The sequence below is a fragment of the Giraffa tippelskirchi genome, chromosome 5, assembly GCF_054371585.1.
Source record: "Giraffa tippelskirchi isolate mGirTip1 chromosome 5, T2T-mGirTip1v1.2.pri, whole genome shotgun sequence".
In the NCBI taxonomy this organism is placed as follows: Eukaryota; Metazoa; Chordata; class Mammalia; order Artiodactyla; family Giraffidae; genus Giraffa; species Giraffa tippelskirchi.
This window is the reverse complement of record NC_137279.1, coordinates 42,767,312-42,783,105: the sequence shown is the minus strand read 5'-3', so window position 1 is coordinate 42,783,105 and position 15,794 is coordinate 42,767,312. Positions and strand designations below refer to the sequence as shown.

The 15,794-nt window shown below is 40.8% G+C and overlaps 1 protein-coding gene across 1 annotated transcript in view; it reads right to left on the bottom strand.

The window, feature by feature from the left end:
* Nucleotides 1-2,048: 2,048 nt before the first annotated feature.
* DPT (dermatopontin) overlaps nt 2,049-15,794 on the bottom strand; it is a 33,131-nt gene continuing 19,385 nt past the window's right edge. Inside the window, exons 3-4 of the mRNA XM_081485754.1 lie at nt 7,571-7,678; nt 2,049-3,158 (exon numbers count right to left, since the gene is read on the bottom strand). Of these exons, the coding sequence (XP_081341880.1) occupies nt 3,092-3,158; nt 7,571-7,678 (175 nt within the window). The 3' untranslated portion in view covers nt 2,049-3,091. The remainder of the gene's footprint in view (nt 3,159-7,570; nt 7,679-15,794) is intronic.

The window sequence follows — 15,794 nt, the reverse complement described above, 5'->3', positions numbered from 1 at the left end:
AGAAAAGAAGGTTTTGTTGTGTTGTTGAGATGCTAAGTAGTGTCCAACTCTTTTGTGATCCCATGGGCTGTACCCCACCAGGCTTCTCTATCCATGGGATTTTCCAGGACACTGGAGTGGGTTGCCATTTCCTTCTCCAATTATTGTCTTTACTGGTAAGGAAATAGAGTGTTAGGGAAAGCAGGTGACTGAGCCTTGGTCATGCAACTGATAAGTGATGGAACAAGGATTTGTGCTTTGGCTATTGGAATCCAGAGCCCTCTTTTGCACTCACTTCACAAGTTCTGCGGGTCCTTCAGGGCCAGCCATGGGCTTGGCTTCCTCAGGAAACTTTCCTGCACTTGTGTCTTCATTGTCTGTTTTCTCATCTCTTCCTGTCAGACTGTAGGCCCTGTGAGGCAGGAATCAGATCTCTTTTCTTCCCGTTTTTTTGTGACCACCGTCTTGTGAAGTTACTGGAAAAGGGACTCCTGCTCATACCAGGCAGATGAGAAAAGAGCGGGCTTGGGGATCTGTCTAATATTACACAGCCACTTGTTGTCAGAGCCAGGGGCAGGACCTAGGTTTTCAAATCCCATCCCAGGCTTCTTCTCTGAAAGAAAATGCCTTAGGAATCGGTAAACAATCTGGGATAGGTTGTTCAGCATTCACAGAATTTCTGGGGCTGCAAGAAACCACAATATCACCTAGATAAATTCCTCATAGAGTGGGGAGGTGGTCTGTCCAGGGTTGGGTGCAGGTTACTAGAAAGATTGGGGTAATGAGAGCACAGAGAAAGAACTCACAGTCAGAAGATCTGGGATGAACCCTCAGTCTGGCACTTAGTTCCTTCTGATTGATGTTGACACCCCCCCCCCCAAAAAAAAGTATAAATTCAGATTTGAACCAAGTTGATGATGACTTTCCTGTTATTGTCCTTGGCCTATATGCAAAAATAGCTTTTCTCTTAGTTCTTCTCTCCAGTTATTCTATTTGGCACAGACACAGACTGGATTGCTGTCTTATTTTTTTTTCCTTGACTCGTGCTGTCTGGCAGTCTCCTGGACTGCTCCTCCCAGTTGTACCTCTCCAACCCAAGCCTCTAGCTCCCGGGTGCCCTACTCCCCCACCTCCTCCCCAGCCTTTGGTTTCCATCATGGCTGCTAAGTCAGCCAGTCTGTGTTGTTTGTCTCTCTTCCAGCTACGTTCCACACACCCAGCTAAATCCACTTCCTGGCTGCCATCCTGACCCAAAGCTGCGATTGCTAAAATATTAATGGCGCCCTTTGTGAGAAAAAACACAGGGAAGGTTGGTGTAAATGAAAATTGCCAGAGAGGTGGAAACAGTGAAATGGAAGAAATAAAGCACAGACATAATGTGAAAAAGGGCCTCAGCGTTAAGTCACAGGCAGACATGCTTAGCTCTGCCTTTCTCTTCCTAATACCGAGGTCTTACTGGGAAATGCCAGCTTCACTGGCTGAGATTCACTGTCTTGGCCACCTGGATGGGTTGCCTAACAAGGCAGATGATCCCTGTGGATTTGCCTGCCTGCCTGGGTCTCCTGAGAGAAGGGAAGCACAGCACAGATCTGAAAAGAAAAGGCAAACTGTGTGGATAAAGAAAGTAGAGGCTCCCTGTGGTCAAAAATCATGTGACACATTGGCATGAGGAGGTCCGTAGGATGCTGAGGATAAATCAGGCTAGATTCAAAGGCAAAAAAATGTGATTCCATCCTTTATCCAATCCTTAATGAAAGTACTTAGCACTTTATGCTTTATTTATTGGATTTCTCACACTCTGTCATTATCACTATTGGATTCCTGGTGCCCTGCATAGTGCTTGGCACAAATCACAATGAGAAGCTATATTTTCTGAATAATCAGAAAGGGGAGGAGTACAGAACAAAATGGAGAAGGAAATGGCAATCCACTCCAGTATTCTTGCCTGGAGAATCCCATGCATGGACAGAGGAGCCTGGAGGGCTACAATCCATAGGATCGCAAAGAGTCGGACGTGATTGAAGTGGCTTAGCACAGAGAGTGAAAAATGACCCTTAACATTTGCAACATAGTGAAGAATATTTTTATTCTTTTATGATGAAGAGAGTACAAAGGGCTGGGAATGGGGACATCACAGGAGGAGGAAAGATAGTGCCACCTCTGCAAAAGACACCCCTAAACTACATGTACAAGAGAAGTAGATCCTCCAGGGCAGCCTTTCCCATCCAGAAAATGGAAACCAATTGACATGAGTTTGCCAGTAACTTGCACAGCTACAGGGCACATGCCAGTTTTTTCCAGGTGCTAGCGAGTCAAACTCCTTTTTCAGTTTTTCTCCAGGTTCCTGATTTGAGTCCCATCCTCTGACCTCTCTCATCCTCCTTGTTTTTGTCTTACTTGAGGCTGATTCTCACAGTCTCTGATTTCTCTGCTTCCTGTGTTCATTTTCATTACTGGGCATGCTAACAATCTTCTTCCAGTTTAAGAAATTCTTCCAAACAATTCCACCTCCCCATTTCACCTCCCAGTCTCCTCCCTCCTGGAGCACAGAGCTCTGCACTTGAACTTCTAGGCAAGCATGGCTTACGTGGAGCGGGAGAGTGGAAGCAGGTCGCCCTAAGGCAGAAGGTCTGTTCTCTGTGAAGATCCTAGGTTTCCTTCAAACAGACAGAGCTGCAGAGAGCATTCCTGGCCCCCTTCTTCAATTTCTGCCGCTTCATTCCACTACTGAACCTCCTCACAGGTACTGCTCAGCACCCGGCAGCTCACTGAGTAGTAAAAGCAAAAGCAAGGCTGAGATAGGTGCGCAAGCAACTAGGCTTGTTTTCAGGCTGTGCATCTGCACACAGATTATATGGTGTGCAACAGAGCCATTGTCACTCATACAAAAGGGTTTCTATGGAACATGTTGAAAGTGAGAAATTATGGATTTTATTAAAAGTGTGATACTAGTCAGAAAGCCCAGAAAACTGGCATTACAGCTACCAACCAGCTCGAGGAGAAGAAAAGAGAGCAAAAGAAGCCACTTAGGAGTCCCTGCTGATGTTAACATCTGTGGAGTCCTCAGGTCTCCCGGACCTCTTCCCTTCACCCAGAACCGTAGATTGCAGATCTAAACATTTGCAAATTCACAGTCATATTCAGTCATCCGGCACATTATGAATTTCCACTGGCGATCCCTGTAGGGAGAGAGTCAGAGAGCTAAGATCAGTGAGAAAAGACACCTTAGGAAAAATAAAGCAACGTGCAACCTTTGGAGAATTTAGGAACTTAAGGGACACCTAATTTCACTTTCCTCTCAGAAAACATCTCTATGAAGTCTCTAGAAAACCTATTGGTAATTGTCTATGAGGTCAGAACTCCTGGACATCTCCTCACCCAGTTCAAGATGCATCTTGGAGGGGACTAACTAGGTTGCCAGTGTGTTTAGGTCCTGTTTATCACGAGTGATCAGCTCATCACTGCTCAGTCTCAAAAGCACCTTCTTGGACATACAGGCTAACAGCTTGGGATAAAAGCATTTATTTAACATTTTCTCCATTTCATTGTAAAGAATCATCTCTTACATAGGCCATCCATCTGCTTATTCTTTCTTTTTCTGAAAATGTACAATGTGCTGGGCTCTGTGTTGTACCCTCCTCAGAAAACACTATTACAGGGAAATGGATGGAGAGAAAACAACTCTAAAAGCCTTAATATGAAAAGGAAAGTGCCTGTTATTTTTGCATAACAGAAATTGAATTGCATATTTGTTTAGATGGTCAGGCATAGGTATGAGAAAAGATAGGATTGTTTAGTTTAGAAAAATATAGTGTGGATGCATTTCAAGGAACATTCTTTGCTAAGGACTAGCCCAAGTTCTTTGTTCACCTATTTAACAAAAATATATTGAAAGCCTACTCTGCATAGCACTCTTCTGGCTGATATTGTTTAACAATGCTAAGAGCTATGGTAATGACAATTGTAACTACTATTTGCTGAGTCCTCCAATATGTCCAGCATTGCACTAGAAGCTTTATATATTTTCTCATTTAATCCTCACAATATGTCATTGTTTAGGTGGAGAAGTGGACTCAGAGAATCAGGAACTTTTTAAAACATAATTAGGTGACAGTTTCAAGTTCCAAGTTTGTTGAACTCAAATCTTGCTCTTTATCTGATACCACAATGACTCCGTAACTTGACACCCATAACCCCATTGAGAACACAGCTGTCACATCTTTTGCAAAGTCTTGATGAAGGGCAAAAAAGTCATTCCATACATAGCCACGCAAATGCTTCCCAAGCACAGTGGGGTCATTTAACCTTAGAATATTCTTCTTCCTCTTCAGTCTGAAAGGCCTCTTCCCAGATCAATTTTTCTTAGACACCAAAACTGATAAGATCTCCATCAAGCTGCAAATCTGGAAGGTGGGACTGACCACTCTCAAGTTCTGGGGGGTAACTCTTGCCAACAGCTATGGAACAGACTGCTCACACAGTAAGGCAGGCTTTGTAATTTGAGTCTGCTGCTCCAAGTTGTTTAGAGTAATGGGCATAGGATCCCCCAGTATAAAAAGTTTTCAAGAGCCTGGGTAACCAACTATTTATTAGTATTTATTCCTGCAGTTGTTAACAGAGGACATGGCTTGTTCTAGATGGAGGTTAGGAAATTGGTGGCATGCGAGTTTATGAAATAAATTTCATTACTGTAGACAAGTCTGATTTATCCCTATGCCAAGAGACATAGCTAAATAAGATCTTGAGCCAGGCATTCACACTACTCTTTCAAAGGGCTTTAATTGATGCTATGCAAAATGTAGACTTGGTTGTAAAAGATCCAAGTTATTCAAAACAGGCTTAGTGATTGATTTCCCTCCTGGATGGTGGTTCTCAAGAAGGGGCAGTTTTGCTCCTCAGGGATTTTTATTGTTGTTGTTGTCACAACTCTGGGGGAGGGGAGGTTGCTGTTGTTATCTAGTGTGGAGGGGTCCAGATGCTGCTGAACATCTGGAATGCACAGGAAAGGCTCCTGCAACAAAGAGCTATCTGGCCCCAGAGATCACTGTGCCCCAGCTGGGCAACTCTGTTCCAGGAGGAAACCACTATGATCTGCCTGTGGAGGAAAAGCTCCTGCCCAGTGAGTCCTACACTGAAAATATTTCTTGAAGGCGAAGACCTCAGCATCTTTCAGCAGAGCAGGAGAAATCTAAGTTATGGATCTTGACATCACTGATTGTTAGTGACTGTGGCAAAAATACATGGGTATATTAATTGTTAACAAATGCATGATATAATAGCTCAGTTTTCCAAGACTCTAGGTTAAACTACGTAACTGAAAATATTCAAGTCAATAGCCACTGGACATTTTGACTGTCAAAATATATTTATTTTGAGGAAATTTTGGATGGTGTGCTCTCTTTACTGTATTCCTTCCTGCCTCCTTAAACAGAAAATGCCGAACTAATTTCCTCGTTGACTTGGAAACATCATTAGGAACATTGAGCACCCTGCTATACTGTTGTCCAGTGTTGCCCTTCAGGGCTGCACACCCCTGATAAATGTCCACAGTCTTTGAGTTCTTAGGTCTTTCCTTTTCTTTTTCTTAAATATAGTTTGGTGTGTGTCACATCATTCAGCTGTTTTATTCTGACAGGTGAGAAGTAATATCTTCCTTATTCATTAAAAAAATTTTTTTTTAATTGAAGGATAATTGCTTTACATAATTTTGTTGTTTTCTGTCAAATATCAACATGAATCAGCCATAGGTATACATATGTCCCTTCCCTCTTCAACCTCCCTCCCATCTTCCTCCCCATCCCACCCTTCTAGATTGTTACAGAGTCCCTGTTTGAGTTTCCTGCTTCATACAGCAAATTCCCATTGGCTATCTATTTTACGTATGGTAATGTAAGTTTCCATGTTACTCACTCCACACATCTCACCCTCTCCCTCCTCTTCCTGCCCCTGTGTCCATAAGTCTATTCTCTATGTCTGTTTCTCCATTGCTACCCTGCAAATAAATTCATCAGTACCACTTTTCTAGATTCCATATACATACATTAGTATACGATATTTATCTTTCTCTTTCTTACTTCACTCTCTATAATAGGCTCTAGGTTCATCCACCTCATTAGAACTGACTCAAATGTGTTCCTTTTTATGGCTGAGTAATATTCCTTTGTATATATGTACCACAGCTTCTTTATCCATTCATCTGTCGATGGACATCTAGGTCACTTCCATGTTCTAGCTATTGTAAATAGTGCTGCTATGAACAGTGGGATACATGTGTGTTTTTCAATTTTGGTTTCCTCAGGGTATATGCCTAGGAGTGGGATTGCTGGGTCATATGATGATTTTATTCCTAGCTTTTTAAAGAATCTCCAGACCATCTTCCATAGCAGCTGTATCAATTTACATTCCCACCAACAGTGTAAGAGGGTTCCCTTTTCTCTACACCCTCTCCAGAATTTATTGTTTGTAGACTTTTTGATGATGGCCATTCTGACTGGTATGAGGTTATATCTCACTGTAGTTTATTTTTTAATTTACCCCTTCTAGAAAATAATAACTAGGCTAGATAAAAACGTACGTAAAATGCAAACAATTAATGTGTGAAAATTGAAGGGGTTTCCTACGAACAGATGTAAGGGTTTTTGTTCATGGAGCCTGAAACCTGTATTGCATCTTTTCAGATTTCCTTCATGTTTGTTTTTTTGTATAATTTTGGTTTTTTTAAATTAAAGGTCATATTAAATAAGTTAACTCCAATTAAGTATGATACCATTGCACTTAAAAACATAAATATTCACAAAAATGTCACACCCAAATTTGTCATTCTATTATTTAATGAATTAATGAGTTAGGTTTTGTTCTATTTGCTAAACAGTTATTGGTAACTTTTCAGGAATTCATTTGCTGTGTAAAGTGATGATCATATAACTATAAGTAGGTCAAATCAACATTTTAACACCTGAATTTATTCATATCTCTTTCTTTATTAGCAGGGAGACGAATTTTTATTTTCCTCTTATTGTTTTGTTTTGATGTATTTGCGATAAAATTGGGAACTGATTGTGAGAGAAAGAGGATTAAAAATATCAGTACTGTTTTGCTGTTAAGTTCTCCTTTTTTGTTTCTAAATATAGTTGGTAAGTTTTGTGTGTTTCTCCTCTCCAGTCCCCTCTCCTTCTCTTTTCTCTCCCTTCCCACAACCCAAAGTGAGGACCATATAGAGAAGTGGTATTAGAGAGGGTTCATTTTGACAGTGGGCACTCTTTTAATCGTTTTTGCCCTCTCTAACATGTTTGGTAGGAAAAAAATGCTTTTTGAAACTGAGTAAAGGGAAAAGCATAAACCATCATGGGATACCAACTTGAGCATTTCCTGCTCTGAGCAATCTAGAACCCATCCTCATCTCCAAGGGCGAGCTGCTCCATGAAGTAGGTTCAATTCCCCTTGTTTTCCATTGCCCTGTCAAACTTTTAGTTAACCTAGACCAAGTAGGAAACTAAAATAGGGAAAACCCCAGATCAAAAATCCTGCAGATATGACCCTTGCAGGGAGCTGGTCCCTGACCACTCTAACCTTGCCCATGGGGAAGGCTCACCTTTCCACTGCAGAGAAAGTGGTTGTTGCCCCTCGCATGTAATAATCGTAATTGTAGGAAATCATGTCCATCTCCTCACCATAGTGGCCCGGATATTCTGTTGTCAGCCTATGTGGGAAGAACAAAAGGTTAGAGGGAAAATATAAAACTACTACTGCTGGGGGGCCAATAGGAGACATGTTATAAAGAAGAAATACAGTTTCAACATTATGGGAGACCCAGATCAGAGCTGGATGACCTCTGCTAAACCATTCCAGGCTGCAAAAAGAAGGACAGTTTTCTCTCACGTCTCATGTTCCTTCTTGCCACTAAACTAGACACTAAAAAAGACACAGAGAACTCCTCAGGCCTTGAGGAAATATTGACTAAGATCAGTATTAGTTCATTCCAATCAAGTCAACCAGAACCATGCTTTCAAAATGTGGGTTGTGACTTACTAGCAGATCATGCAATCAATTTAATTGGTTAGGACCAGCTGAGCTTTAAAAAAGAAGAAGAGATTGAATAGAAAATATCAGAGACTGCATTGTATATACTAAAGATAAGTTCTTGTATACATACTAAAGATAAGTTATTGTGTATGTAGATAAAAACTTTGTTTCAAATATATATGTGTGCATGTATTTATATGATATTTGTATTGTCTGATAATTTAATATGCATTTTTACTGTATTTGAAAAATATTAAAATAAAATATAAGCTGTATAAAAGTAGTTTCTACCTAGTCTGCCATTGTTTCTTTGACACCTAAAACAGTTCCTGGTACATAGTAACTATTTGTTGAATAAATAAATAACCTTGAGAGAGTCATTTAATCTCAGTTTCCTGGTCTATAGAAGAATGAAAGTTACCTTATAGGTTTGTCATTTGGGCTAACACAAATAAGTGTGACACGTGTTAGGAGTTGAATTGTTAGGAGAAATTTTGTGTCTTCTTTCTCCTTCACATTTCCTTCTTTCTCCTCCAAGATTAAGTCAAGCCCTGGCCGTTCCCTGGGTAGGCTCGTTGTGGTCCAGTCTGGAATAAATCTAGAATTTCCTGGCTCTTATAATGCTTTACCATTGGGGATCTTCAGGATCAAAATAGTCCTTTTGGTATGATATGGGTTCCCCAAAGTCTTTATCTGCACCCCCAAACTGCTTGGGAAACAAATAGTGTCAGTAATTTAATATGATTCGGGGTCACAGGTCATTGTATGTTGATGATAGAAAGATCTCCCTCTATGTAGACTTAATACTGCAAGGATTGTCATGAAATCTTAAAAAGCCTGATTCATAAACTGGAAGATCTCTTAGAAGATTCTCAAGCTTCGATGCAACAAGTTAGCACAAGATAACCTGAGTTAACCAGAACCTAAAACTTCACTCTCTTTGTTCATAACCATTTGTTTTCCTACATTATGCACTTGTTCTTGTTCTCTGATTCTTCTCTTCTCAAGACATAATTATGCTCTGTCAGAATGCCAAGCCCTATCTAGACTGGGTTACATGTGTTTCTGCTTAATATTTATGGAAGGAAACAGGCTAACGCAGAACCTTATTTTGTGCTTCCAAGAAGACACAGAACAAGAACTTTCTCTTCCTAATGAAAACATTAAATGGCTCATAAATGGCCCTAATAGGTTCTCATTTGGATTCCATTGGTTTGTGGTCCCTGAGGATTCTAACAAGTGATAATTCAAGTTTATCCAAAGAAGGAGGGATTTGTTGATAATGCAAATTAGGATTAAAAGAGATGGAGTAGGAGGCATTTTTTCTTACATCAGGGAGCACAAAATATTTTCCAGAATTTTTAGAGCACTCTTTAGATACAATATATAAAAGTTAATTGCCAAATATTTTGAGATGTGCTGAGACAGAAATCTACTTCAGGCAATAGTGTATGGTAGTCGCTCAGTCGTGTCTGACTCTTTGTGACCCCGTGGACTGCAGCCCACCAGGATCCTCTGTCCATGGAATTCTCCAGGCAAGGATACTGGAGTGGGTTGCCATTCCCATCTCCAGGGGATCTTTCTGACCCAGGAATTGAAACTGAGTCTCCTGCTTTTAGGCAAATTCTTTACCATTTGAGCCACCAGGGAAGCCCCAAGGCAACACTGCATTAAGCTAAATCCAGTTCCCAAAACTATTGGAAATCATTAGGCTAGACTGTTATTTTTTTAAGCTTTTACTGATCTACTTTCAGATTATTTGGATAGTTAAATACATTTGGAATGAAATGGGAAAGAGAGGCTTGCATTAAAAAAAAAAAATAACATTTTAAGTTTCAAAGGGGGACAAAAGTTATCCATTGCTTTTTTCAACTAGCAGTTCCTATGGCTTCATTTTTGGTAGTGACCAGAACAGAAGTCTCCTGTTCAACTAACAGTTTGTCTGTGAGGTTTCTCTGTGGGGATCTGCTGTTTAGTAAATTTCTAGAATACCCTCAAGAAGGTGTCATACATGCATATTTGTGTATTTCCATCCTGGTCCCAGCCAGTTTTTTGTTTTTACTTGATATTGGGGATTTTCTTGTTGTTTTGTTTTTGTTATAAAATCATGAGGTCAAGTGTAGATTATTTTACAGAATCTTCAATTAAGAGGGTAAGGCAAGAGTTTGGGTACTGGTAAAAATTACGTCTACTTTATGAAAGTAAAAATACAGAGGAAGAAAGAACTCCAATCAATAAACCTCCCAAACACCATTCATAGAGGGAACTGCTGTTTCAATACAGTCAGGATTCTGAATTTTAGAAAAAGATAAATGTGCCTCCATTTAGTTTCTGAGGATGTCATGCACACACAAAATATTCCAATAAGTGAAAGCCCTAGTAATAACTCCTCAGAAGGAAAAAATAGAATTTAAACGTTCAGAACAAGACACTGGAACAAGGGCATAGGGGCTTGTCAGGAAATTAAAAGAGACTACAAGGAAGCACAAGATCAGGGTTTCATAAACTATGGTGATGGGCTTCCTGAGGGCAGAAGCGGAGGAGTTCAGTGTGGTTTCAGATTCCTTGTGAATTATCAGGTCACTGCAGGCAGTTTTATGGCAAAGTACACTTCATACTGAGCACTGCCATACATTTCCAGACCAATTAAAACAATCAAACAGGCCTTCCTTTGTAAGAAGAAGAGAAAGTTCTGTCAGTAACATTGCTGTTGTTCAGTCGCTAAGTTGTGTCTGACTCTTTGTGACCCATGGACTCCAGCACGCCCAGCTTCCCTGTCCTCCACTCTCTCCCCGAGTTTGCTCAAACTCATGTCCATTGAGCCGGTGATGCTATCTAACCATCTCATCCTCTGCTGCCTCCTCTTCCTTTTGCCTTCAATCTTTCCCAGCATCAGGGTCTTTTCCAAAGACTTAGCTCTTCGCATTAGGTGGCCAAAGTATTGGGGCTTCATCTTCAGCATAAGTCCTTCCAATGAATATTCAGAGTTGATTTCCTTTCAGATTGATCGGTTGATCTCCTTGCAGCCCAAGGGACTCTCAAGAGTCTTATCCAGGACCACAATTCAAAAGTATCAATCGTTCGGTGCTCAGTTTTCTTTGTGGACCAACTCTGACAATCCATACATGACTACTGGGAAAACCATAGCTTTGATTATATGGATGTTTTTATGCAGTTCACTGAAATGAGTCTACTACTGAAGCTCTTCTATCAGGATCCTTATATATCCCTTTACAAAGAGCTAATTGTCCCTCTGTGTGTGTGTTTCCCCTATCACTTTTGGATGAGTGGCTACTGGAGCATAATTTCTCACTTTAAACTACTTTTGATGCCATCTGTAGGCAAGAATATGGCATCACCGACTCGATGGACATGAGTTTGAGCAAGTTCTGGGAGTTGGTGATGGACAAGGAAGCCTGGCGTGTTGCAGTCCACGGGGTCACCAAGAGTTGGACACGACTGAGTGATGGAACTGAACTGTAGGCAAGGGGACAAGATCAGAAGGTTGTTTCAAAACTAAGTGAGAACTTGATAAGATAGAACCACTTGTACAATTTCTTGTATTAGATAAGTTTGAAGAAGGTGGAAAGAAATTAAATGTCTTGGTTATGAATTGAAGAAGGCCTCTGCAAATGGAGGGGATTTTTAAACCAGATATAAGATTTTTTCATCTAAGATTATTAAAGCTCTGAGATTATCAATGGATTCAGCTAGAATCAATAAATGATTGCTGTCCAGTGTGTTACTAAAAATTGAGCCACAGCTGACAGATGGCATTCTCCTTTTCTATGAGAATAGGACATGTCACAGAGCTTACTCAGATATATGTCATCACGTTCATTTTAAAAAAGGAGAGTAGAGATAGAATTTAAAGAGAACAATTTACTTATTGTTGGAGGTTTGTTTGAGAACTTATGTAATTTTTAATAGTTAAAGGAAAGGGTTTTGACTCTTTCTCAACAGAAAGTGACTCAGTATAAATTTTATCAAACTTCACCTTTATTATTGATTTGTTTTGTTTAGTTGCTAAGTCGTGTCTGACTCTTTTGCAACCCCATAGACTGTAGCCCACCAGGTTCTGTCCATGGGATTTCCCAGACAAGAATATTGGAGTGAGTTGCCGTTTCCTTCTCCAGAGTATATTCCCAACCCAGGGATTCACCCTCATGTCCTGCATTGCAGGCAGATTCCTTACCACTGAGCCATTCAGGAAGCCATTTATTATTGATTACTGAGACTTGAGCACAAGGTCAGAACTTGTAGCACCAGCATCTATTTGTTACATGTCTGACCTGTCAGCAAGTAGGACAACTGGATTCTTTGGGGGTCATCCTAGAGGCTCCACTTTTAGGCTATGTACCTCACTGGTGGGGACAAGAACAAATGGGGTCATGCCCTATGACCTAGCATCAGTTAGCATCACATCCTTAACTTTATCCCACTTTGTGGGATACCAGAGAAGCACACACTGCAGATGTCCTACCCTAAAAACTGGAAGAAAACCCAGCATCTACAGGTTAACAAACCAGAGGGTGGTACCTGAGGAAGCCATATCTGGCTTTTTTCAAAACCAGAGTAAACAGTGTTTCCCATCCCATTCTTTAGCGCTCACCCCATCCTCAAACAACATTTTAGAGAAGCTTCTTCTGGTCAATCCAACCTCTAATTCTGTCTTACTTCTATTCTCTATGCTTCCCAGAATTCCCTGGTGGCTCAGATGGTAAAGAGTCTGCCTGCAATGCAGAAGACCCCAGGTTCGATCCCAGGGTCAAGAAGATCCCCTGGAGAAGGAAATGGAAACCTACTCCAATATTCTTGCCTGGAGAATTCCATGGACAGAGAAGCTTGGTGGGCTATAGTCCATGGGGTCGCAAAGAGTTGGACATGACTGAGCAACTAGCATGTCATTTTTCTGCTTCCCAATTAACACCTTGTTTAAAATATCCTATTCTAATGTTCTGGGCCTTCCAGGTGGCTCAGTGGTAAAGAATCTGCCTGCAATGCAGGAGATATGGGTTCAACCCCTTGGTCAGGAGGATCCCCTGGAGAAGGAAATGGCAACCCACTCCAGTATTCTTACCTGGGAAATCCCATGGACAGAGGAGCCTCCCAGACTCTAGTTCATAGGTTCGCAAAAGAGTCTAACACAACTTAGCGACTAAACAACAACATTCTAAAGTCCTATTACTTGTCAATGCCACATATTTAGCTTTTGATTATAAAACAGAATACTGTATAGCATCTTGTTTCACAATGGTGATCAGTACAGTGAGCTCCTTGAGGGGTCATTAGTATATGACAAGCATATACACTTTTATAATCTAGTTCAGCTGTGGACTTGGAGAAATTCAACATTTATAGACTTGGGATATGTTGAGATTGGCTTACATTCTACATCTAGTCAAAAAGAGGACACCCCTTTCTGACAGGCAAATCACTGAAAAGTGTCTGAACTAAACAGAATCTGCTTGTGATCAATCCTCTTGCTTAATAAATGCTTTGCCAGGTAAGCTACAAAGAATGAGAAAATTTTAGGTGAGACTAACTTGCCAGTGGCCTGGCATCCCCAGTAGGTGCTATATCAGAACCTATTTAAATTATTTTTGGAAAAATGAGAAAAGTAAAACCCAATTGCAGTTATGCGTAAAGGAAAGCAACCTCAGAGTCAACTGGCTTCTGCAAAGAGCTGGGTGAAGGGTTCAAGTGGGACTAAATGACTCTGCAGTCACTAAAGTGCCCTTCTCTGCAGAGAGGCCCTGAACTCTGCGGACAGGAGAAAGAATGCAATATGGTCCTGTCTGTCCTCTTGTGGCATTTTGGAGCACTATATATCAAAGTGTTCAAATACGTATCACAACAAGGGGAACACAGTTCTAGAGATATCTGTGGTTTTAATTTAGAACAGGAAAGTCCCTAAGTATTTTCCAAATTGCTCTCTTGGAAATGAATTTCCAGCTCACCATTCCAAGCCCAGGGCTGGTCAGCAAGCACATTTGTTTTGACTCATGTTAGTTTTCACTGGCCACACTGTGTCATGGTTGCCCTGATCCTGCAGTTGGTGGGGACAACTCCACCTGCAGTGTCTCCCCTCCAGCTAAAATAACCACTTTCTTCTCTGTTTTCACTATGAGATGCCCACTGTATTGTTACCTAATACTCCATCTGTCCAGGTCTTATTTTCTCATCGAGATTCAGAGGACTCAGTACTGTGCAAAGCATGGGGATCTGGAGGCAGATAGACCTGTTGGAATTGAGTTCAGAACTTTGAACAAGTCACAACTTCTGCACCCTGATTCTCTCATCTGGGTCATAAATCATGATTTCTGTGCATCAGAAGTAAATGAGCTAACAGGGTAGATTAATAAATAAAATAAATAAAAATTATCATCATCATTAGGAATTGAGTCAAAGTCTATGAACTGTATTTATATCCATTTATATTCAGTCTGATTAAGTGAATTAATGAATAGAGGAATGAATGATTATTTCTAGAATACAATAAAGGAGGGCAGACAAGAAAGTATAGAGCCACAAATTTGGTCTGGAATTGAAAGTTTTATTTTGTTCTAAGCAGCAAGTAGGACCTGGTCTTATGTTACCCAATACTTACTAGACAACCAGCCACATCTCTGAAATGTCTACTCCTGAAGCTTGAGCATAGGAAGGGCAGAAGCACTGACATGCAGGCAGCAAATACATTTCTAAATTAGAAATATGACACAATGATTACGACAGCCACTCCACCCCAACTGATGACAGATATGATTGATTTTGCTGAAGCTCAAAGGGGCCATCGACCCCTAAAATGAGTGCTTTGTGCTTCATGCAGTACCAGGCGATGGTTGATCTAAGGCCCAGAAGCATCTAAACTCAATGCAAGCTGCTTAAAAATGTAACATCCAGTCTTATTTTCTCAAAACGTGGGTGTCTCCATCTCTATAATAACAGCTTCCAACCTGCTCAGAGGAAGCATCGTAGAAGCTTCCCTTCCCACCAGGCTTCTGGGAGCAGCGCTGTAGTGGGCATCTGAGCAGGGGTAAGGGGGGGACAGATGCCACATGGAGATGCCTATAAGGTCATCCTTGTCCCTGTCATGGTTTCACAGGGAAGAGGAATGCAAACATTATCTATCTTGTATTAAAATCTGGAAAATGAGAGTAGTAGTTAAAGATAAGCCTTGATGGAGTGCTTTGGCGTAGAAAGAGGAGAATATTAAGATGAGCTGATTTTGTTGTAGTTGTTAGCCAGAACTATCTAGGAATTAATAAAAAAAAATTCTCTGGCTTATGACTTGAGCATATGGAGAGGGAGACCAGATAGTGGAGAATAGAATGCAGTATCTGAGATTCATATAGAAATTCATTATAGAAACTCAAGGCTGAAGGAAAACTAATGGGTTATCTATTCTGATTCTGAGGAAGTGCTTTTTTTTTCTTTTTTTTCTGTCAAAACATATTATGCAGTGAACCTGATGAAAGGCCATGAATCTGGAAAAGAACCATTTAGGAAAGAAAACACATGCTCAATTCAAAACTGTCGGTCCCTGGGACACGGTCTACGCCTGGACAGCCTCAGCGTGCTGAAGGGGGACAGCCTGGTGCATGGCAAGCAGCCACTGGAGCTGTGTGGAGAGTGGGGAATTATTCAGTCTCTGAAAGGTTGTGGCTTCCTCAGTGACATGTGTTTGTGGTTGACAGATGAATGGACTAAGAATGCATATTCTCACACATAAACAAGTATGTGTAACAACATTTACATCTGTATCCAGTCCCAGTGGGGACTCGTGAGTGATG